The sequence below is a fragment of the Rana temporaria genome, chromosome 2, assembly GCF_905171775.1.
Source record: "Rana temporaria chromosome 2, aRanTem1.1, whole genome shotgun sequence".
Lineage (NCBI taxonomy): Eukaryota > Metazoa > Chordata > Amphibia > Anura > Ranidae > Rana > Rana temporaria.
The window spans coordinates 230,481,630-230,506,914 of NC_053490.1; the positions used below are offsets into that span (position 1 = coordinate 230,481,630).

The 25,285-nt window shown below is 38.6% G+C and overlaps 1 protein-coding gene across 50 annotated transcripts in view; it reads right to left on the reverse strand.

Moving 5' to 3' along the window:
* The window catches only part of LOC120926536 (ABI family member 3 binding protein), a 454,839-nt gene that overhangs the window by 191,629 nt on the left and 237,925 nt on the right, over positions 1 to 25,285 (reverse strand). For 34 of the 50 annotated variants that reach the window (XM_040336545.1, XM_040336552.1, XM_040336574.1 and 31 more), the window contains 7 exons: positions 9,568 to 9,636; positions 9,182 to 9,241; positions 7,756 to 7,830; positions 7,453 to 7,530; positions 5,489 to 5,581; positions 3,572 to 3,646; positions 1,232 to 1,324 (listed from right to left, as the gene is read on the reverse strand). In XM_040336545.1, the coding sequence (XP_040192479.1) occupies positions 1,232 to 1,324; positions 3,572 to 3,646; positions 5,489 to 5,581; positions 7,453 to 7,530; positions 7,756 to 7,830; positions 9,182 to 9,241; positions 9,568 to 9,636 (543 nt within the window). The remainder of the gene's footprint in view (positions 1 to 1,231; positions 1,325 to 3,571; positions 3,647 to 5,488; positions 5,582 to 7,452; positions 7,531 to 7,755; positions 7,831 to 9,181; positions 9,242 to 9,567; positions 9,637 to 25,285) is intronic. The other 16 variants (XM_040336596.1, XM_040336595.1, XM_040336592.1 and 13 more) reach the window with 13 other exon arrangements.

A 25,285-nucleotide genomic window follows, 5' to 3' on the forward strand; every position in this document is an offset into this window, starting at 1 on the left:
TTCTCCCCCCCTCTGGTGCCACAATTGCCAGGGGGGAGGAGGGACAGGATACCTGTCTTTGATAGGTATCCTTTCCCACTTCCAGGAGTGTGGGCCACGGCCTGTGATGTCAGCGTGGGGCTCCCTCCTACACTGCTGGGTACCCTTACCCGCAATGGCGGCGGCAGCACCCGACAGCTAATGGAAACATCAGCTGCTGGTGTCAACATCGCTGGACTCCGGACTTTTTGGGCGGAACACTGCTTTAACCAGTGTTTAAAGCACAGTTACCACTACTGCTAATGTAAGTATCATTACAAAGACATTACAGGAAAACCCTGCCCTTATGAGTTTTTCCATTTTGAATGGTGCTATCTACCAAACAGAATTTGATCCCTGACTGGATCTCTACTACTGGTTTCTCAGGCCTTAAACCTAAGACCAGTTCTATAAAACTCAATATCCCTGTGACAAAAGTAGCTAAACTAAAAATCAAACTTTAGCCTAAGGCTAGGAAAGATCACTCTAATGCCGCATACACACGATTGGAAATTCCGACAACAAATGTTCGATGTGAGCTTTTTGTTGGAAATTACGACTGTGTGTAGGCTTCATCGGACATTTGCTGTAGGAATTTCCGACAGCAAAAATTTGAGAGCTGGTTCTCAAATTTTCCGACAACAAAAGTTCTTGTTGGAAATTCCGATCGTCTGTATGCAAATCCGACACAGAAAAATCCTACGCATGCTCGGAAAAATTTAACTTCATTTTTCTCGGCTTGTCGTAGTGTTGTATGTCACCGCGTTCTTGACGTTCGGAATTTCCGACAACATTTGTGTGACCGTGTGTATGCAACATAAGTTTGAGCCAACATTCTGTTGGAAAAAAAAACACGGTTTTGTTGTCGGAATTTCTGATCGCTTGTATGCGGCATAACTGTGTTCCAGGCAGTGGTAAAGATGCAGAGGAGGAACAAATCCTACCTTACTCTTCTGGTGGGCGAACAAGGAGTATGAGAAAGGTAAGTGTCTGTATCAGAATATGAAACATATCTGTGATTTTCTCTGGGTAAAATATTGTTCTTTTTTAAAGGCACAGAGCTCCACCACAAAAAACAAACAACAACAAAAAATGACCAGCCCCCGACTATTATTGCGTTCGATTGTCATTCAATGAAACTGCAGAAGCCAAGATCATTGTAAGCTAATTAAAGCTATCAGATGTAATGTATGAAGTCAAAATCTACATTTACCCGCTATGGTCCTGGGTGGCTCTGGAAGTAAATCACTGCTCACTGTGGAGCTTTGGAGCTGTGGAACTTCACTGGATATCGGCTCCTCACCTGCTGAAAAGGTGATCACTGAACTGCATTGCACCACAAATTCAAGATGATGAAATTGTTTATGTAAGTATCTGATGTAAGTCTTGACTTGAACCTATCGGGCCAGATTCACAGTCGAAATACGCCGGCGTATCTACTGATACTCCGGCGTATTTTCAAATTTGCCACGTCGTATCTTTAGTTTGAATCCTCAAACCAAGATACGACGGCTTTAGGCTTCGATCCGACAGGCGCTTCGTACACCTTCGGATCATAGGTGTAATACTTCGGCGCCCGCTGGGTGGAGTTTGCGTCGTTTTCCGCGTCGGGTATGCAAATTAGCTGTTTACGGCGATCCACAAAGGTACGCGCGTTCGTCGTATTCTCTTACGTCGTCGCTAGTCAGCTTCTCCCGGCGTAAAGTTACAGCTGCTATTTCGTGGCTTAAATTTAGACTGCCCATGTTAAGGTATGGCCGTCGTTCCCGTGTCGAATTTTACATTTTTTTTTTTGCGTAAGTCATCCGTGAATAGGAAAGGACGTAATGCACGTCGCCGTTGAAAAATTTACATCGGTGCAACGTCATTTCGTGCAAAGCACGGCGGGAAATTTCAAAACGGAGCATGCGCAGTACGTTCGGCGAGGGAACGCGCCTAATTTAAATGATACACGCCCCATTTGAATTAGGCAGGCTGCGCCGGACGGATTTACGCTACGCCGCCACAAGTTTACAGGCAAGTGCTTTGTGAATCAAGCACTTGCGCTTAAAACTTGCAGCGGTGTAACGTAAATGACATGTGCCAGATTCTATGTGAATCTGGCCCATCAAGTTTAAGATTGCACTGGAAAACGACTGATGAAAAATGTAACTGAATTTTCAGATTCAGAATACTTTATTAATCACAAAAGGGAAATGACTAAACTTACTAGTTGTTGACACTGTTTTAAATGCCGTATTAATCTGCCTATAGCGCGCACCGGCGTATAGCCCTAATCTAGACGTGAAATTCCTGGAATATTTTTTTTAATACTTACAGTTTTGGTGTCTTGCCCGGCGTCCATCGGCGGCCTTGTCCGGCCTTCGTGGTGACCTCCCAGCTTCTCCCACGCTATCTCTGAGCCGATCCCAGCTTCCCGCGCTGTGTTTGAACACTGCCGCCGCCGACATATACCGAGCGCAGTACACTCAGGCACGCTACGCCACGCTCGGCTCCTCTCGGCTCTTCTCGCATAACCGCAAGGGGGGCCGAACCTGGCCGAGTGTACTGCGCTCGGTATATGTCGGTGGCGGATTCAAACACAGTGCGAGAAGCGAGTATCGGCGTATTTCACGCACCCACGATTTTGCCCTGATTTTAAGGGCAAAAAAGTGCGCGTATACACCAATAAATACGGTACTTAAGAACCAGCAGTTGTACTGCAGAAATGTGTCTCGATCCCATGAGACGCCGTCATTGTACGTCGGCTCATACACTTCGATTTGTGGGCGCGCAGCCACTGGCTAGAGGGTGAGCCATATTTTTAGCACTGATTACTGTAATAATGTCACTGTTTCCCAAAAAAGTGTCAAAAATGTCAGTTAGGTGTCAGCTCTGCAAAGTGCAGTTGCACTCTGCAAGAGCAGTTGCTCCACAGCTTGGTAAATAAGCAGACGCTCTGCTGACTTCCATTATCCAATCATGTGCAAGCAAAAATTCTAAAAAAATCTAAACTTTACTAGGTATTATGTGTGAAACTGTCATTGGTTGAGGCACGTAAGTAGCCAGTTAATCATATGCTAAAAATAAAATAAAAAAAATAGTATTTTAGTTTGTGAATTTGGCATCAAGATAACAGCATGGATGGTATGGAATAAAACATGAAGTAATGGTGCCTTGAAAGTATTTTCCTCAAAGATAAAATACTCAAAGATAAAATACTTAAATAATGTACTGCAATTAGTAAACATTACTAAAAGTCCAAAAATTCCTTGTTAAGCCATTCATAGATGGACTGTGCCAACTTAAGCAATTTTCCTAGCTTTAAAAGCTCTTAAAGTGCACTTATAAAGAACAAGTTCTTTATTTTAAATTAATGTATTTAGAAGAAAAAGTTCTTATAGCCCATCTTCCTTCCCTTTATCAGGGCTAATTAAATGATTGAATGTGAGGAATCTGGACTGTGTGGTTAAAACACAATCAACCAGTCTGATACTTTCCACATGATATGGCCTGCTACCACCATTCTAAACTCGTCAAATGGAAAGAAATAGTAGAGAATAGTAGTCTTTACCTATGGCAATTGTGTGCTTTTGGAAAGGCAAGTTTGTACTCAATTTTGACACTAGAGTTGATTTAGGATGCTTCCCTGTTGAAAAAGCACAGCTAAATGAGTATATAATATACCCTACTGCTTTTTTGAAAGCTATCATGCACAGAGCAGAATAAAAGAAAATTTGTCAGGAGAGAAGAATGAGGGGCAATGGTGGTAAAAAGAAATATGAATGATATACATACATTATTTCACAAAAGTGAGTACACCCCTCACATTTTTGTAAATATTTTACTACACCTTTTCACGTGACAACACTGAAGAAATGACACTTTGCTACAATGTAAAGTAGTGAGTGTACAGTTTGCATAACAGTGTAAATTTGCTGCCCCCTTAAAATAATTAAACACACAGCCATTAATGTCTAAACTGCTGGCAACAAAAATGAGTACACCGCTAAGTGAAAATCTCCAAAATGGGCCCAATTAGCTATTTTTCCTCCCTGGTGTCATGTGACGTGTTAGTGTTACAAGATATCAGGTGTGAATGGGGAGCAGGTGTGTTAAATTTGGTGTTATCACTTTTACTCTCGAATACTGGTCACTGGAATTTCAACATGACACCTCATGGCAAATAACTCTCTGAGGATCTGAAAAAAAGAATTGTTGCTCTACATAAAGATGGCCTAGGCTATAAGAAGATTGCCAAGACCCTGAAACTGAGCTGCAGCATAGTGGCCAAGACCATACAGTGCTTTAACAGGACAGGCCATGGTCGACCAAATTAGTTGAGTGCACCTGCTTAGCGTCATATGCAGAGGTTGTCTTTAGGAAATAGACGTATGAGTGCTACCAGTGTTGCTTCAGAGGGGTGGGGGGCCAGCCTGTCAGTGCTCAGACCATACGCTGCACACTGCATCAAATTGGTCTGCATGGCTGTTGTCCCAGAAGGAAGCCACTTCTAAAGATGATGCACAAGAAAGCCTGCAAACAGTTTGCTGAAGACAAGCAGACTAATGACATGGATTACTGGAACCATTTCCTGTGGTCTGATGAGACCAAAATAAATGTATTTGGTTCAGATGGTGTCAAGCGTGTGTGGTGGCACAAGTGTGTCATGCCTACAGTCAGGCATGGTGGTGGGAGTGTCATGGTCTGGGTCTGCATGAGTGCTGCCGGCACTGGGAAGCTACAGTTCATTGAGGGAACCATGAATGCCAACATGTACTGTGACATACTGAAGCAGAGCATGATCCCCTCCCTTTGGAGACTGGGCTGCAGGGCAGTATTCCAACATGATAACGACTCCAAACAAACCTCCAATATGACCACCGCCTTGCTAAAGAAACTGAGGGTAAAGGTGATGGACTGGCCAAGCACGTTTTTAGACCTAAACCCCTATTGAGCATCTGTGGGGCATCCTCAAATGGAAGGTGGAGGAGCGCAGGGTCTCCAACATCCCCCAGCTCCGTGATGTCGTCATGGAGGAGTGGACGAGGACTCCATTGGCAACCTGTCAAGCTATGGGGAACTCCATGTCCAAGAGGGTTAAGGCATTGCTGGAAAATAATTGTGGCCACACAAAATATTGACACTTTGGACCCAATTTGGACATTTTCACTTAGGGGTGTACTTTTGTTGCCAGCGGCTTAGATTTTAGCGTGTTGAGTACTTTTGAGGGGACAGAAAATTTACACAGTTTTTATAAGCTGTGCACTCACTATTTACATTGTAGCAAAGTGTAAATACATGAAAAGATTGTTGTCACATGAAAAGATATAATAAATTATTTACAAAAATGTGAGGGGTGTACTCACTTTTGTGAGATACTGTAACTGTACATTTTAGCAGGAAAGCCTGGTTCAATTGTAAAGTCTTTTAGATGTACAGCACAGCAAAACCATAATAATAAGATCAATGCAGAAGGAAACCCTTGTACCTTTACCAGAAGTTGTGTGCAGTTTAATAGGCATATCAGTGTTCACTTGTTGTACATCAATAGACTCTGGTACATCTCCTGGCAATAAAGCCACTATGAAATCAGATAATATAAAAGTAATAATCTGTGTTAAAATTTCTAAAATGGCTTTAACAATAACAGAGTACATAATTATAGATTTATTAATGTTAGAATGAAGGTTAGATGCTACAATAACGTTTAGAAGAGGATATACAAGGAAAGTATTCCTAAATAATGTCACTACAACAGACACAGGCTTATCCCGTGATTAAAGCATAGGTACCACTAATGTACATATCATTGCAAATTACTGGAAAACTCTGCCCTAATGAATTTTTTCAATTTTGGAAATTGAAATCTATCTACCAAGCAGATCTTGGTTCCTTGCTGGATCTCCACTGCTGGCTAGGAGATCTTCCACCAGTAGCTGATCCATTGTTGCCACTGGTCAAACTAAATTCTACATGTATTCCTGTAAGGAACACATTATAGCATTCTGGTTTCTGTGGCCTTAAACTTTTGACCAGTTCTACAACAGTGAGAAATCAATATCCCTGTGACAACAGAAGCTGAGCTAAAAAGCAAACTTTAGCCTTACACAGATGTAGCTTCCTTCTGGTGGGTGAACAAGTAGTATAAGAAAGGTAAGTGTCTGCATCAGAATATGAAACATATCTGTGATTTTCCCTGATTGGGTAAAGTATTGTTCTTTTCTTAAGGCACAGAGCCCCAAAACAAAAAAGCTCTGGAACTTCACTGGATATCGGTTCCTCACCTGCTGAAAAGGCGACCACTGAACTGCATTGCACCACAAATGTGAGATGATGAAATAATTTATGTAAGTATCTAAAGACCTGGCTTGGTTGCCATATGACAACCTATCAAGTTTAAAATTGAACTAGAAAACGACTGATTAAAAATGAAACCCAATCTACAGATTCAGATTCAGAAAACTAAATTAATCCCAAGGGAAAATTCCTAAACTTTCTAGTTGTTGACATCAGACACTTTGATAAATGAAGCCTATCACGATTTGATGCTGTATACCTGGCTAACACCAATATTTTTAGTCTTTGCCCTTTCTGATATCTGATTACATTGATTTGCTAGCAGTCAATCATGGACTTTCCATGACACCTGGTGTTCAGTTCAAACTTCAACTCTTTCTGCAGCTAAACAACACATTGTCACCACACCACTATACTATGGTATACTTTTACCATTGTAAAAAAAATTCTTATTGAGAAAAACAAATCTCAACTTTACCAGGAATTGTGTGAAATTGTCATACGTAAGTAGCCAGTTGATCACTTGCTAAAATAAACAATCTGTATTTTAGTTTGTGGATTTGGCATTGGATGGGATTAGAGAAATGATGAAGTAATGGTGCCTTGAAATTACTTTCCTCAAAGATAAAATACTTAAATACCATACTGCAATTAGCAAACATTACTAAAAGCCCAAACTAGTACGAAGAGAATTTTAACATTAAGCCATTCATAGATGGACTGTACCAACTTAAGCAATTTTGCTAGATTTAGAAGCTCTTCAGTACATTTATGAAGGTCACAGTGTAAAAACAGCTGAGTATTGCTGTAATAGAATGATGAAGCCGCCTTGTTTACCTAGTGCAGTCTCTGGCTGTACAATTGTAAGTTGCTTTGTAAATGAAACTGGTGATATTGTAAGGGAGGCTGTTAAAAAAAAAGGACTTCCAAGTTTTCAGAAAAAGTTATTTTTTTAAATTCATGAATTAAAAAAAGAAGTTCTTATAGCCCCTTCCCCTTCCCCTTATCAGGGCTAATGAAATTATTGAATGTGAGAAATCTGGACTGTGTGATTAAAACACAATCAGTCTGGTACCTTCCACCTGACATGGCCTGCTACCACACAATTCTTGGCTTACGACATGGAAAGAAATTCTATAGAATAGTAGTCTTTACCTATGGTAGTTGTGTGTTTGTGGAAAGGTAAGTGTGTACTCAATTTTGACACTTTTAGAGTTGATTTAGGACGCATCCCTGTTGAAAAAGCACAGCTAAATGAGTATATTATACCTAATATTCTTTTTAGTCATGCGCAGAGTAGAATACAAGTAAAATTGTCAGGAGAGAAGAATGAGGAGCGATGGTGGTATAAAGAAATATGAATGGTATGCATAACTGTACAATTTAGCTGCAAAGCCTGGTTCAGTTTTTAAGTCTTTTATAGGTACAGCATAGCAAAAGCGTAATGTTTAGATGTACCTTTACCAGACGTTGTGTGCAGTTTAATAGGCATACCAGTGCTCACGTGTTGTACATCATTAGACTCTGGTACATCTGGATCACCATTATGAAATCAGATAATATAAAAGTATTAATCTGTGGTCAAATTTCTAAAATGACTTTAACAATAACAGAGTACATAGGTATAGAATATTATGTTAGAACAAAGGTTGTATGCTACAAATAATTTTACAAGAGGATGTGCAGGAAAAGTATTCATAAATAGTGTCTCTACAACAGAACCAGGCCTGACCTGGTATTAAAGCACAGGTACCACTACTGCTAGTGTAAGTATCATTGCAAATATATTACAGGAAATCTCTGCCCTAATGAGTTTTTCCATTTTCCAAGCAGGTTTTGATCCCTTGCTGGATCTCTACTGTTGGCTTCCACCAGTAGCTGAACCACTGGTGTCACTGGTCAAACTAAATTCTACATGTATTCCTGTAAGGAATATATTACAACAATATGATACATATTTTCTGTGGCCCTAAACCTTTGACCAGTTCTACAACACACGACCGAGTTTCTCGGCAGAATTCAGCCAGAAACTCGATCGGAGCTGAATTCTGCCGAGAAACCCGGCGTGTGTACACTTTCGGCCGAGGAAGCCGACGAGTTCCTCGTCGAGCCAAATAGAGAACATGTTCTCTATTTCCTCGTTGTTCAATTGAACAACGAGGAAAGTTGGCTCGACGAGATCCTCGGTGGCTTCACACAGAACTCGACGAGCAAAACGATGAGTTTTGCCCGTCGAGTTCCTCGGACGTGTGTATGGGGCCTGAGAACTCAATATCTCTGTGACAACAGTAGCTGAGCTAAAAAGCAAACTTTAGCCTTACTCTGGTGTAGCTAAGGCTGGGAAAGATCACTCTGTGTTCCATGCAGTGGTGAAGATGCAGAGGAGGAACAAATCCTACCTTACTCCTTCTGGTGGTTGAACAAAGAGTATGGCAAAAGTAAGTGTCTGCATCAGAATATGAAACATATCTGTAATTTTCCCTGATTGGGTTAAGCATTTGAGGTGTGAGGCCTTACATGACAACCTATCAAGTTTAAGATTGCAATGGAAAATGACTTATGAAAATTGAAACTGAATTTTACTAGCTGTTGACACCAAGCATTTTGATAAATTAAGCCTTATGTGATTTGATGCAGTATACATGTCTAATGCAAATATTTTCAATACTGCTGTGAACACATTTTAGTCTTTGCCCTCACTGATATCTGATTATATTGATTTTCTAGAAGTCAATTGTGGACTTTCCATGACACCTGCTGATCATTTTAAACAACAACTCTTTGTAAATGTCTATTAGGAATATTTATGAGTTGCAGCTAAACAACACATATTTTTACCATAGTAAAAAAAAATTATGTTGAGAGAAAAAAATTGAAACTTTACCAGGTATTATGTGTGAAATTGTCATTGGTTGAGGCACGTAAGTAGCCAGCTCATCACTTGCTAAAAGAAATAATCAGTATTTTAGCTTGTGAATTTGGCATTAAGATAACAGCACAAATGGGATAAGAGAAATGATGAAAGTGGAAGTATTTTCCGCAAAGATAAAATACTTTAAAAAGTACTGCAATTAGCAAACATTACTAAAGGGTCAAACTAGTATGCAGAGAAGTTCAGTGTTAAGCCATTCATAGATGGACTGAGCTAACTTAAGCAATTCTGCTATCTTTAGAAGCTCTTTATTACATTTATGAAGCCACAGAAAGGTCACAGTGTGAAAGCAGCTAAGTATTGCTGTGATAGCATGATGAAGCCTTTTGGTTGGTTACCCAGTACAGTCTCTGGCTGTAGAATTGGGAGTTCTTTTGTAAATGAAACTGGTGATATTGTAGGCGATGCTGTTAATAAACAAAAACAGATTTGCATATCTTAAGATAGAGGTAAAATGTAGTGTATATAAAATAGCATTTGCTTGCAACAGACTGAGATCTTCTTCCTGTAATTTAGATAATCCCTCTTCAAACCCGTATGCCACGTACACACAACCGTTTTTCATGATGAGAAAAATACAATTTTTTAAATTGGTCATTAAAAACGACCGTGTGTAGGCTCCAGAGCATTTTTCTCGGCGTGAAAAACGGGCATTACAAATTTAGAACATGCTCTAATTTTTCTCGGCTTTAACAATGGGAAAAAATGCGCATGCTCAGAAGCAAGAGACGGGAGCACTCGTTCTGGTAAAACTAGCGTTTGTAATAGAGATAGCACATTCGTCACGCTGTAACAGACTGAAAAGCACAAAGACTGAAAAGCGCGAATTGTCTCTCACCAAACTTTTACTAACACGAAGTTAGCAAAAGAAGCCCAAAGGGTGGCGCCATCCCAATGGAACTTCCCCTTAATAGTGCCGTTGTATGTGTTGTACGTCACCGCGCTTTGCTCGAGCGTTTTATTTTTTCACGATCGTGTGTATGCAAGGCAGGCTTGACAAGAATCACATCGAGAAAAACGTTATTTTTTACATTAAAAACGGTCGTGTGTACGCGGCATTAATGTCTGAAAGGTATAGACCCACACACTACTTTGATGTCTCTTTTTAACAGTTCATAGTGAACATGCCTGCAGGAGTGTATATGCTTGTACATGTGCATTGATGGTAGCGATGTATACTGTGGTGTGTAAATGAGGGTGCACATAAATATGCACATATATGTGTAATGTAACCCTACTGTGACCTTGATATTACTAATTGCAATGGTCTTAGTAAGGACCTGATTTGATTGATTTTTGTTCACTTCAAGTGGGATCCAGTCTTCAGGAACACAAAACCTGCTTGTAGCAGATGTAATGCAGACCAGAACGAGGTCAACTGCAGCTTAAATTCCAATTATCAGTAAATTCTGAATATTCTCAGATGAGTCTCAGACTGATGTCAAACTAATGCCATCATTACAAGCCCAAAGCCTATTGACATAGGCCCTAAAGGTGCTCATAGAGGAACACATCATTCGCCATATGGTGGCCTCATGTAACAGTCAATGTCATGTAATGGTCATGTAACAGCAATAAACTGGAGAGAGATGAATAGCTACAACATGAACAATAACTTTGTAGCCATCAAAGAAACAATAACAGAATTGATAGAGCTACTGTATCAATATTCACTCTGGTCACTAAAGCACATCATTCTGCTTATAGTACGAAAGGGTTAAGGCCTCTATCAGCTTTTCATAATTTATCTATATCCTCATTGATAATATTTTATTTACATGGACAAGGAAATCTCTGCAGCAGTAGCATAAATAAAGGTGACAAAAATTTCTGCTTTTCTTCTCTGAATTTTTTTTTTTTAAAGCATACCTACAGGTAAAACTTTTTCAAAATTCTGGATAAAGTTGGGGAGTGTTAAAATCTCTGTCAGGCTTTGATTGTTGAATACATATATAATCGAAGTGCCACGCTGCAAACTTTAAAAAGTGAAGATACCAGTTTATTTCCAGTGTAAAATCTTACATTGGAAACACATTGAAAATATATTTTAAAGTAATAATGAAGCAATGCTTTGATATAAAATATTTTAGTTTGGCAGGCTGTTCATCAGCAGGTACCCTCTACCAGCTGCTAATGGGTAGCCTGCCACAAAGTCAAACATTGTTTACAATCCCAAAAGCTCAGATGAAGAGGGTGAAACACCAGCTCTGGAAAGACATTCACTTTCTTTGTGTACAGTACTTCTTCAGGTTTAATATTGGAATTAACCTGCATCTAGACTTTTTAATATAACAGTGTTGTACTTGGATTCAATATTTACTCAATTTTGTAGCAACCTAAAATGACTATGGAAATCCCTTGGCGTGTAGAAGCTGCCAACCCATTGTACAGATGCTGCAGATCCACATTATGTCTGCAATTATGGATTGTAAATTTTAGGTATACAGTGCAATTAACCCACTCCATTCAAAAGGCGTTTATTGTTGTCTGTGTCACATTATGGAAATTCATCCTCTTTGTTTTTCTTGGTGACCATTGTCTCCAAACAGAAAATCTTCCAATGGGGACAGTTTTAGATTTAATTTAGAATTTCCTAAATCATTAACCTCCCTGGCGGTATGATTCTTTCAGAAAAAACATGCTGAAAGCGGTACCATTATTTGCAAGGAAATTTGGCGTTTTATATTGTAGGTCTGTAATTTTTAGAAATAACTCACTTAAATCTGACCAAACAAGCTTCTAATAGGCATCCCGGGTATGAAAATTTTTTAAAAACAAAATTATCAATTATAATATAATAAATAATTATAAATAATTATAACAAATAATAATATAATTATAATAAAAATTATTCAATAATGTAATCAAATCAAAATCACTGAAAATCACTGTTGCTGTCATTATTTTTTTTTTTTTATGACGAATTTCCCCACAAATCGCTATCGCACAATTCTGCAAGTGATTATAATTTATTATCGCTGTTTTTTAGCTGATCTAAAACTATTTTTGACATAAAGGGACACTTTTGGTTGCTATGGACAATCTACAGTTTGCAGGGAGAAAGAACAGTTTTTATTATATAAAATGACATGCATGACACAGGACAGACCACTAGGGACAAGGGGGGTGTGTTTTTTTTACATACAGTACTGTAATCTATAAGATTACAGTATACTGTATGTAATGTGTTTGTTTACTTTTTTGAATTTGGCGCCGTTCTCCGTCCCCGTGCGTCGTAACGTCGCAGGGAACGGAGATCGGCGTCACACGGAGGCACTGTGTGAATCGAGCGAGGTCCCGCTCGCTCACACAGCGCGGTGGCATCGCTGGATCCAGGGACAAGGTAAGTAAACCATGCCTGTGGATCTAGCGAGGCAAGCCCGAGTCTGACTCGGGGTTACCGCTCGCAGCAGGAAAATCTAACCCTGAGTCAGACTCGGGAATACCGCCAGGCAGGTTAATAAATTAAATAAATAAGCAAACTGCACTCTCTACCCTAATGTTATCAGGTATATACAGTGCACAACCTTGTGCAAAATGGTTGTAATGCACAGTGACTTCCTTGCTGCCCATAGGGGCTGGGATTTTAGCTATATACATTGCTGTTCTGATATATCATACTTTTTTGTGATCCCCTAGGCCAGCCATAGACAGAGCAAATTTCTTTCCTGCTACCATCAACACAGACAGTGTTGACAGTGGAATCTCTCACGCATTGCATTCTCACTGTAAACAGGGGGGCATCCCCGCTGTGAGAACACAATGATTGTTGCCAGTGGCTATAACAGCCCCAACGATAATTGCATGTAAAATCCAGTACACTGGAGTTCGAGTCAGGGTTTTGGAGTCAATTTCGGGTAAATTATCTAACATAAAGAGCATACATCATTTTCATTATTGTGCATCATTCGCTAATTTTTGTGATCGAGTCAAAGGTTTTTATACATAGAAGTTTATTCACCATCTAATTAACTGATTGTTTCTATGAGATGTCTTTTAAACAGAACAAAAACAGAGCCATATGAGGTTAAATAAACTAGTGTTTTTCATGGAAAAGCACAGATTCTTTATAAACAAAGGAATTTGGTTGAAAATATTTGAATTATATGTAAAAATAAATAAAAATCAATGTGCATTTATGCCATATTTAATTATGAATTAAACATTTTCATGAGAAAATAACTAAGCACTAAGGTAATGAGCAACTAAATAGAAAAGCAGATGCATGTCCAAATATATCCAAATGAAAAAGTTATTCTCACAATATTCTTGCAATAAATAAGTCTGCATTGCATAGGGAGCCCTGATTTGTAGCTTCAAAAAGTGTGATGCTGATTATGCTTCAACTGTATTAAACAAAACAGGGTCTAAGCATAGTAAACTACTGCATATGTAAAATAATGAACGTAACAACCGCACTGTGTTTTAGTTAAAAACAATTCAGCTACTAGAACTTTTCTGTATGTCATATGACTTTGGTTTAGCAAGTTATGTTGCTGTGCTGGAAGCACTTCTGATAAGGAAATATTGAATATTTCTGGGAGACTAATGACTTGGATGGAAATATAGTCAGAAGAGTTGAATTAATTTTGGACTGGTAAAGAAAAACTTGTGGGAAAACTGACGGTTAGTTTACGTAAACCTGCCACATCATATAAACATAATACAATCAAATTTTACTTTTTAAACACGTTTTTTACCGATGGAAACAGTTATCTTATGCTCCAAAACACAAATTAAATGTGGCTTTATGAAAAAATAAATAACATTATATGGCAGTTTTTGTGGCCTGATATGTGAGGGAGAAATGGCTCAAAGCATGTGTTTATCAAATTAAAATATGCAAATAATGAGAAATAGAGGCTGTGGAAACAGTCTGGTCTTTCCTTGAGGGAAAGATGGAATCCTAACCCAAGGGCTTTTGCCAAATAATGTGGAACTCTCATGTCTATTTTAAAACACAGATCTCTTCCTGGCAGATAACTACATACACAGAGTTATCTACATATTGAGTTTTTCATTCTGACCTGCGGTTGGAAAGTCTGTAATAACTTTAAGAGATTAACAGGCCTGCAATAAAGTTTAACTCCATGTAAAAGTGCATGACATTGCACATTTTCTGTGTTCTGTTTTTTTATTAGACAAAAAGCTACATGAAGTCTAATATTCCGTACAGGGGAGGGGGCGCGGTGGCAGAGCTTTGCGGTGTCGGTTAATGATGGGATGTGGGGTTCCAGCACCTTGTACCTCTGGACCTCTTTACATTACACAGCACCCTGCACCTCTGACCCCTTTACATTACACAGCACCTTGTACCTCTGGACCCCTTTACATTACACAGCACCCTGGACCCCTTTACATTACATAGCACCGTACCTCTGGACCCTTTTACATTACACAGCACCCTGCACCTCTGGGCCCCTTTACATTACACAGCACCCTAGACCCCTTTACATTACATGGCACCGCACCTCTGGACTCTTCTACATTACACAGCACCCTGCACCTCTGGACCCCTTTACATTACACAGCACCCTGCACCTCTGGACCCCTTTACATTACACAGCACCCTGCACCTCTGGGCCCCTTTACATTACACAGCACCCTGCACCTCCGGATCCCTTTACATTACACAGCACCCTGCACCTCTGGACCCCTTTACATTACACAGCACTCTGCACCCCTGGATCCCTTTACATTACACAGCACCTTGCACCTCTGGACCCTTTTACATTACACAGCACCCTGCACCTCTGGACCCCTTTACATTACATAGCACCACACCTCTGCACCCCTTTACATTACATAGCCCCCCACCGTTTGTTACACAGACATCCCCCTAACAGTTCTGGACCCCCTGTATGTTACACAGACCTTCCTACTGTACATACCCCTTCCCTACAGTACAGACCCCCCTACATTACAGACCCCCTCTACAATACAGACAAAACATATAAATTGTAGCACTAAACAATACACCAAGTGATATAAACACTGTGTTCAATAATGAAATCGATATATGTTTATTATTATTTTTTACATTTGATTATTGAAAACGGTGTTTATATAACTTGGTGTATTTTTTAGCGCTACAATTTATATGTTTTGTCTGTTTTTCTCCACTTGTTCAATTAGTTTTGTAGCCGCTTACCATCTCAGATAGCTCAAATTATTTTGCATTTACTACCCCTCTACAATACAGACCCCCCTACATTACAGACCCCCTTTACAATACAGACCCCCTACATTACATAGAGGTGACCTGCAGCCCGCGGGCCACCGAGGCCCACCAGGCATATGCCCAGTACTCCCTATGGCCAGTCCGGGCCTGATTCTGTATGACAAACATTTTAGAATGAAGAAGACTGTTACTTGCATTATTGTAAAGCCCACATATTTTTTTTTTGTAGTAAATAGTGATTTCCGAAATATTCCTATTAAATACTGTGTATATATACTCCTCAAAAAAAAAAAAAAAAAAAAAAAAATATATATATATATATATATATATATATATATATATATATATATATATACCGTACACAGAATATATCCTCAATAGCCACAAATGACATAAATCCATTGTGTGTGTGTCAAGTGCCTTTGCTAATCCAGATATTTGCTTGTAAAAGTAGCAGTGATGTAGTCAATTTAGCAATACCCAACTACGCAATCAGTAATTTTGCAGCAAAATCAATTGTGCAGAGCTTACTGTGCTAATCCCTAGTCCCCAAAAGTTGCCTAGGGTTTTGAAGAAACAATTGCTGAACTAAGAGGCATTTGAAGCAAACTCTTGCTCCGGTGGTAGGTACCAGCCAGAATACCTAAAGTAGTTCACATATATCCTGTGACCTACTTTAGGGGATGCTTGCCCATCTGCACCTTTTGCTACATCTGGTGGGACTGTCCTAAAGTTTTTTTTATGTTTTGGAACTATGTGTTACTTTCTTTGAATGTTCTTTGAAAAGCTTACTGACTGGAACAATTCAGGCAACCTTGGATTGATAACTTCTTACATTTAAGTGACAAACTCTTATATTCCGCCACTATTTCTACCTTTTTTTCACTCTTATTTTTTATATTTATTCGTCTGATCTCCCATGCTACTCCCTTTCCTTTTCACCCCTGACCTCACTTCAGCCAACACTCCTTCTTCCTCTATCCTACACCTACAACTTGCATTACCTCCTAAATTAGTGTAGGAAAATACTTTCCTTTGATATAAAGTTCTGAATGTTTATCTTGCATTTTTACTTTTTTTCAGAGTCGAATGGTTCCTTTAACTCCAAAAGCCCCAAGTTCAATGGTCATTTTTATGACCCCCAAGACCCTACCATTTCATGTTCATTTTAATGTTAGATTATTATTTGTTTCTGGCGCATCCTGTAGTCTTCCTCCTATGTATCTGAAACATGTAATACTATGTTCAACAAGGCTTGGATAAAAAAATGTAAACCTGTTAAAACCTCTAATAGTGTATTCAAAGAAAAGTCAAAATGATCATAGCCAAGCCCTGTACCAGAAAACCTCAATATGTTTTTTGAGTTTTTGAGAACTGCCATATAGCAAAGTAATAATATATTAAGGAAGGCTAAGCAACAGGAATAGGTGGGCATTAGCAGATGGCACATTGTATTTCTAAGGGCTATATACAGTGAATTCCAATCTTATAAAAAAAGCCCTATTCAGAATATTGCACTTTTACCTAAAAACAGTAAACAGTAGGTCTGTTTTTTCAGGCACTAGACTTTGTGGAAATTCTGAGAGGATTATAAAGTTTTACAGTATTATGTCCAAAGAAAATAAATGTCTACTAAATTAGTCTGTACTGTAACTAAATCAAGTTGATTTTAAGCAGCACTGAATATGTACATTACAGAAAGTACACTATCCCTATAAAGAATAACCAAAGTTAAAAAAAATGTTTTACATGGAGAGGGATTCAAATACATGATTTTTGTTGGTGCCTGTGCACTCATAAGGGAGATTCACCCTCTCTATATTTCCTGATAACTGTTATCACTAAGACCAAAAGTGGAAGGCAATCCCAAATTTTGCGTTGACACCAGAATAGGAACAGAGTGGAAAGCTTCCAACGGAGGACACTAGTTTGGGGACCTTGGTGATAACCTGGTATTTCTCTCACTTTGAAGTAATTTCCGCTCACCTTCTGTTGTGGCATTGGGAGAGGAATTAAAGTTACATTTCAAAAATGGGATACAGATGGCAAACAACCTAATAAGGGTTCTAATCCTTAATTTACTCTATCCAAAAAAATAAAACATTTTGGCATTAGTTCTACTTTAAGGACAGACAGACCAGGTAATTATTGCACTTAGTAGAGTATATCTGTTTGCTTCAAACAGCTTCCTGTGTGTAAGTGAAATGTATGATTTTCTGCACATTAGTAGTTCTATAAGAGATTGCTGATCAGGAGCCAATCGGCAGACCTTTTTCGGTGATGCCCCATCCACAGAAGTTGGCTGAATGGCCAGCTTCTGTCAGACTGACTACAGTAGGGGTTCTCAACCTCAGTCCTCAAGTATCCCCAACAGGTCATGTTAGCAGGTTTCCCTTTATCTCGCAAAGGTGTTTTAAATCGGAGTCAGTGGCTTGGTATTTTGAAAGGCTACAACAGTAAAATCCAGATAGGGGTGGTAATCCTTCTCAACTATTTCTAAAACTGATTTTTTTGGGCTTGACATTTAATTTTCAGCTTTGCTAATGTAGAAAAACAGCATTTCCATTTGTGTTTGTGATAATCCAGAACAATACAAAAAATAGGTCTAAACTAAAAGCATTCCAGGGTAAACTAATTCTTCTCAGTTAGGATTTTACTGAAATTACACAGGATATTGTAATTTGTTTACGTCTGTTTTATTCCCCTACAAAGTTTTCAGGGCCAATTTTGCTAAAATAAGCTTGACTGAAAGGATAATAGCTGTGATGCAGAGAGTTATAATTACCCAATTTAGTATGTTTTTCTTCTGTGTTGGAAAGTACCTCAGACTCAGATACTTTTGTTTTAGTGGGAACTGAAGCAAAGGGAATAAATACAATTTTATAGACAAATCGAGTGTATATAGTTATGTTTCAATAAGTCCAGAGTATTAAAAAAAATACTATGATGAAAGAAATTTAATAAAATTACCATTTTGGAACATGCATCATCTGAATCATTGACTAAGAAACTTTAAAAAGCACAGACATAATTCTGAAGGATTCATGTAGGATTTAAGGATTATAGTTCTATAGTAAGAAGAAAAGAAATGCTTGTTACAGCCAATTACTGTATATTTCTGTTTTTATTTTCCTAATGCAAAAGGCAGAAACATGTTGGCAAATACCCAAACTCTTCCTTTGATGTAAATTTAAAAAAATCAGAGCCATTGGGGTTGATTTACTAAAATTGGAGAGTGCAAAATCTAGTGTAGCTCTGCATAGAAACCAATCACTTTCCAAGTTTGTTATCAAAGCCTAATTGAACAAGCTAAATTGAATAGCAAGGGCAGAAAGTGCGCAAGTGGTTAAGCTTTGAAAAAAACAAATGGAAGCTGATTGGCTACCATGCACAGCTGCACCAGATTTTGAATTCTCCAGTTTTAGCAAATGAACCGCATTGTCTTTTGAGGCAACTTCAAATATTTGTATTATAACATAATACTTTTATTACAGGCCCTGCTCACACACATCTGTGAATCAGCACACTGGGGTGGATTTTCTAAAAATGGAGAGTGTAAAATCTGGTGCAGCTGTGCATGGTAGCCAATCAGCTTCTAACTTCAGCTTGTTCTATTAAGCTCTGACAAATAAAACAAGGAAATGAATTGGTTTCTATACAGAGCTGCATCAGATTTTGCACTCTCCGTTTTAGTACATCAGCCCCACTGATCCATGGAAGGTACACTTTAAGCCTGCTGGTTCTTGTTTACATGTAGTTCTCGTTAGCCTGCCATCTACATATGATGCTGTCATAAGTAAGCTTGATGGAACTCTCTTTGTCCCAGTTGAAAAGTTGAATCCACACTGGAGAGGTACTAATAGGGTCCATTCCATTTCCAAGATCGAAATGAAATGGATTTTTGACATGAAATCGTAGGTACCGCATGGATTCAACGTTGATTGGGACATCAACTGTTTTTAAATACCGTATTTATCGGCATTTACCGTGCACTTTTTTGACCTTAAAATCAGGGAAAAATCGTGGGTGCGCGATATACGCCGATACCCGCTTCCCTCCCTGAGTTTGAACTGGGCAGCCGACATATACCGAGTGCAGTACACTCGGGTACATTCGGCTAGGCTCGGCTTCGCTCGCGGTCACGCTCTGTGATGCCTCCTAGCCTTTATGCGTGAGAAGCCAAGTATGGCCGAGCGTGCCCGAGTATACTGCGCACGGTATATGTTGGCGGCGCAGTTCAAACACAGCGCGGGAATTCGACTGAGAGACAGCGCCGGAGGACACCACCGAGGCCGCAGACGGACGCCGGACCGGACAAGGCCGCCGATGGACGCCGGGCAAGACACCGGCGAGGGGCATTCAAGCTGTAAGTATTTTTTTTTCTAAAATTTCCCTTCTAGGTTGGGGGTGCACGCTATACGCTGGTGCGCGCAATACCCCGATAAATACGGTAATGCTTTGACTGTTTAAAACAATTTTTTAATATCATGTTTTTACTTAGATCTAGTTTTATTTTCTTAATTTATTCAATTCAAATTTTAAAATGAATATCTTTTATAGATGCTGCATTTTACACTACAGATATTACATTAGGAATATTATCCTGTTTGTATTTGTACCTCGGTTTTTCCTCCAACTCCCTTTAGCTCTGTAAGTCTGGCCGTATATTCCTATATTCAAATTTTAATTTGGTTATATGTTATTCCTTCTTTTTACCACAAGATGGCAGTCTCCTTTATCTTCTATATATCCACTTGCTTTAGGGCATCCCTTATTCAAAATGGGTGCCTGTTATACTTTAGTTCAGCCTTTCAACTCTTTGCTCCTATCTAAGATGGTGCCGCTGCGTTATTTAAGGGCACGTGTGATGTCGTGGACGCAGCAGCCAATCCCAGACGACGTCCGCTAGTGATGGAACACGTAGGGTGGTCTGCATTCCCGACGACATTACGCCTCTCCATACGGAGATCCTGTGAAACGGCCAACGAACTTAGCGGAGGAGACTTGGAGGAGACTCAGAGAAACGTCGTATTTGTACCCATATACACCGCGCAATCCCTACTTGCTCTTGTAAGTGCAATACGATCTTTTTCATTAAACCTATTTTATCGCAGTAAACACTTTGGATCTTCTTTTTCTTATTTCTCTGAGATACTATTGATCCGATCTTCTGCATACGTCCAGTTTTAACCTTGAGTCTTCAGGGAGACGTTAAACACCCCAAGCACATACTGACCGCTGTGATTGTGGTCACAGCTTCTGGTAAGGAGACTGCATTAACAGCACTTTAGTGTCCCCCCCTGGTGGAAGGAGTGTATTTTTTGGCTTTACCACACAGTTCATATATAGGAAGAATTCCCTTGGCTTATGCACATTCAATTGTGGATTATTGGGACTTTTGTATTATTTACAGTGGTTTACCACGTTCACTTATTTATGCATTTAAATAGTTTATTATTTAGTTTCGATTTCATTGTTATTTCATATATGTTTGTTTTTGGAATATTGTTTTTAATTCACGTATTTTGCACATATATGTTGTATATTTTCCCAATTTTTTCATAGAAATTTGGGGTTTCATCAATATTAATTTTCTAGCGCTGTACATCATATTTAAACACTTTTCAAATTTTGTATCCACAATTTTTTGGTACTGGCAGCAATTTTGCCAATTACTTGATTTAGTTCAGCGCAGTATTTTTTCCAATTCTTTGGTTTGGTTTGTTTTTCTATATAAGTAAGGACTGATTGCAAAGTAAGAGGGTTAGTGTAAATCACTGAAACTAAAACCAGGCACCCAGGAGCCGAACGGCTCTACTTATTCTGAGCTATACTGGGCTGAAACAAAGTAGCACATGCACACTTCATAATGTCTATACATTTGCACCGAATCAGTATTTTAGGTCACCAGGAATCTTAATAAAACTGGGGCATGCTTTAAAATGAAAAACTGTACATGAATGAGTATGCGAAAAAACTCTCAAAAAGTATAAAGGAAAAAGTATATTTCGCAAATTATGTGATCCACGGATAATTCTTGGCAGTGTAAATTTGCTATAAATACTGTCGTGGGAAAAGTATGCACGCCAATATTTTCTCTCAGATGAAGCAATTAAATAGCACATGATAATTTCATAGCATGACTCTATCTATAAAAAAAGATGTGTTCAAAATTATATTAAAATGGATCTAGTTTAATGAAGGATCTGTAACCGTAATGCCACTTAGAAGCTTATAATATCTGCGGCATGAACACATCTATTAGGTTGGTTCAGTGGTTATGGAACATGCTCTGTATCCCCTAATTTATCTTTTGGAGGTGTCAAAGAAGGAGGAGAATTGACTGTTGCTATTTTGGATGGAATACCATATGATTCTTATACAAGAACTAAGACTGATCATTTAGGTAGATATAAGGAGATGGTTATATGTTTTAATCTAAAGCAAGAAATTAATCAACTAATCTTTTATGATATAACTGCATTTCAGATACAGCTACAAGACTACCTTTTAATAAATATAAGCATGATCTGAGTAGTCCTAATCATTCTAAAGCCCCATACACACGGTCTGACTTTTTGACAACAAACTTCAAAATGAGCAGGTTTTCAAAAAAGTTCTACCATGTGTACGCTCCATTGGACAAACTTTTTCGGTTTTCATCAGACAAAATTTAACTCTGCAAGCGGACAAACTTTTTGGCAACAAAAGTCCTACGGTGCAAAGTCCTATTGTGTGTACAGAAGTTCATCGGACTTTTGTCCAAAGTACGTATGCTCAGAACCAATGTTGAAATCAACCAACAATAGCAGAGGTTGACCAAAGGGTGGCGGTAAAGAGCAGAAAAGAGCTGAAAAAACACGCGATTTGGGGAAAGTTTGCTGAAAAAGTCCGGCTGTGTGTATGCATACCAAGTTCATGGCCAATGCCCTTCAAACAAAAATAAACAGAAAAGTTTGTTTGAAGTCCGACCGTGTGTATGAGGCTTTCGAGTTGTTTTGATAGTAAGAAAGCTACTTCTGCTGTTTTGCTGGGTTTTATTAAAGTTTAAAAAAGGGCAATTGGCCTAGCCCCACAAAGTGGAGATCTGCTTTCAGACACTCATACCATAGGCTTGAAAGCAGGGACATAAACGCTAGTTGAATGTTGGTATGCTTGCGCTCTGGCATGATAAATATATATATATTTTTTAAAGCATGAGCATCTGCTTTGCTTTATCACTATCAGTCAAAGCTGTTGTAAAAAAAGAAGATGAATTTGAAATCTAATGTAACATTCAAATTGCCCTAAAATTAGGTCCCATCATTAGAACAAAAAGTGCATTTTCCTTAGATACAGTGAAGATTTTGGGGTCTCAGCATGCAATTCCTTTGCATAAAAAGGATTAAACAAATTTATACTATAATTACATTATTATTGCACAGATGTCATCAATCCACCTGCAAAATGGCTACACTGTATCAAGGTACGCTCCTGAGTCCCTCCCTACATCCAGAATTTCAATTAGGAATTTTCATATTGGAAGCTGAATAAAGAATCATTTGTCCTGGGTTCTTTAAGACCTAAAAGATAGGATTATCTAATTTTAAGAAAAAAGTAACAAAAAAAAAATAGCTTGAACTACAAGTCAGTTACCAGTGTACATCTTTTCAAGGTATTGTATCCCATTTCCCTTTTTCTTTTGTCTGTTTAGATATTACAAATCTCTTCTGACACCTTTTGTGAATCCCCTACTGACAACAAAACAGTATAGCAAATACTAATATGCAGAAGTTTAGACTTGCCTTTCTACCCTTCATTTGGTGACAATATGTACGGTAATTTAGTGTAGAATTCAGGACTTCTGAAATATTTACCTCTGGAACTCCTTGCCCCAGTATGGCCGGTCAGCTTCTACCCTGTCTGCCTTTAGGCGATCCCTAAAAACTCACTTATTCAGGGGTGCCTACCCCACCCCCACCCAAGAACTGTACTTGAATCACCTCCATCAGATCATTCCCTGCAGCTTTTACCTTTTGTACCAGTTCCCCCTCCCTTTAGATTAGTAAGCTCCATGAGCAGGGCCCTCCTATTCCTTCTGTATTAAACTGTATTATAATTGTATTGTGGTATATAGATCATGTATAATAATAATTATTTGCCAAACACACATTAAACCTTAAAATCATTCCCCAAAGGAGAAGACTATTAATCAAGGACAGAAGACTCAGTTGGTATATTAGTTACTTAAATGTAAGGATGGGTTACTGTGAGATGGGGACAAAATTAACTGTAGTTGATATATCAGCCGCGGTACTGTAATATTAGAAAATGACTGTGCATAGAGAGAAAGACATTGCTTTAGTATTGTATGCAAGCAGTCCACTCTGCATACAAACAATTCACATTCACTTTTAGTGATGGTGACCTAATAAATACCAAACGCCTTGAGGTAGAACTATAGCTACAAAATGTAATTATCCAGTACAGTTATACACACAAGATGATAAAGCACGGGAACAGTTTGACAAATGTATATGTCTTGCTATTGAGGTGGATTTACTAAAGGAGTAAAGTATATCCACTCTTTAAATTAAAGCTAGTCAAGAAAGTATTTGAATAACCAATCCTGTATAAGAGAAATTTAAGAAGCCGAATTATTAAACAATTTTAATTTGATTAGTTTTATTTACTAAGTTCAAATAGTTTTCACTTTGCAAAGTAAATATTCTCTATTCCTTTAGGGGGGAAAATTGTATTAATAAGTAACCATGACTATGATTATATATAAGTTTATATATATAAGTTAAAATATACAGCATACTTTCTATAGATATTACATTACTCTATTGCTAAAACACTGAAAACGTTTGTTCTGGTTTCTAAATCAACAGGCATAAATCTGGGTAGATATAAGCCAACACATTTGTTTGGGACTTCCAATGCCAATTAGAATAAAATGAATAAACTATAGTCATGAAAATAAAGTTTACAATGATGTGTTTTCTTTTTTAAGAAGATTTTTTTTTCTTTTGAAACAAAGGAATTATTGATAATATAAAGACATCACAGCTTGGATTCATTGTTGCTGCCTTGGAATGCTGTCATAGTTCTGTTACATTGAATTCTAGGTAACATTTTTACAATGTGGTTGGATATGTGACATTTAACGAATTTTTGCACAAAGTGTTTCCCTAGATTTGTGCAGTTATAGCAAGTAAATTGCAGCAATATATATTTTATTTGGGAATTTTGTTTGCTATAGATGCCAGATCTCCACAACTAAAGGGCATTAAGACACTCCATAAAATTTGAGCCTTTACACCCAAAACCAAATTGGTTTCAGCAATGTTTAACAATGTTGATTCCTGAGAATGCAGAGTAGATAATTTGACTAGATCTATTAAAACTCAGTAAAATGCAGGCATGTAAAAAATCTTAAACCCTTTTTGGGTGAAGCATGTCTGAGTGAGGCCCCGTACACACGACCGAGTTTCTCGGCAGAATTCAGCCAGAAACTCGGTTCAGAGCTGAATTCTGCCGAGAAACCCGGCCGTGTGTACACTTTCGGCCGAGGAAGCCGACGAGGACCTCGGCGAGGAAATAGAGAACATGTTCTCTATTTCCTCGTTGTTCAATGGCAAAAGTCGGCCCGACGAGTTCCTCTGCGGCTTCCACACTGAACTCGACGAGGAACTCGATGTGTTTGGCACGTCGAGTTCCTCGGTCGTGTGTACGGGGCCTGAGGCTTGGTCAAGGTGGATTTCTCTGGTGATCTGGTCTTGTAGTAATAAAGCTTTGTGAAAGTTGATGTCATGTGAGTATGTTTGTTCATTCAATGCAAAATAATGTAGCAACATTTTTACCCATTTATAAAATTTTATTGGTAAATGTTT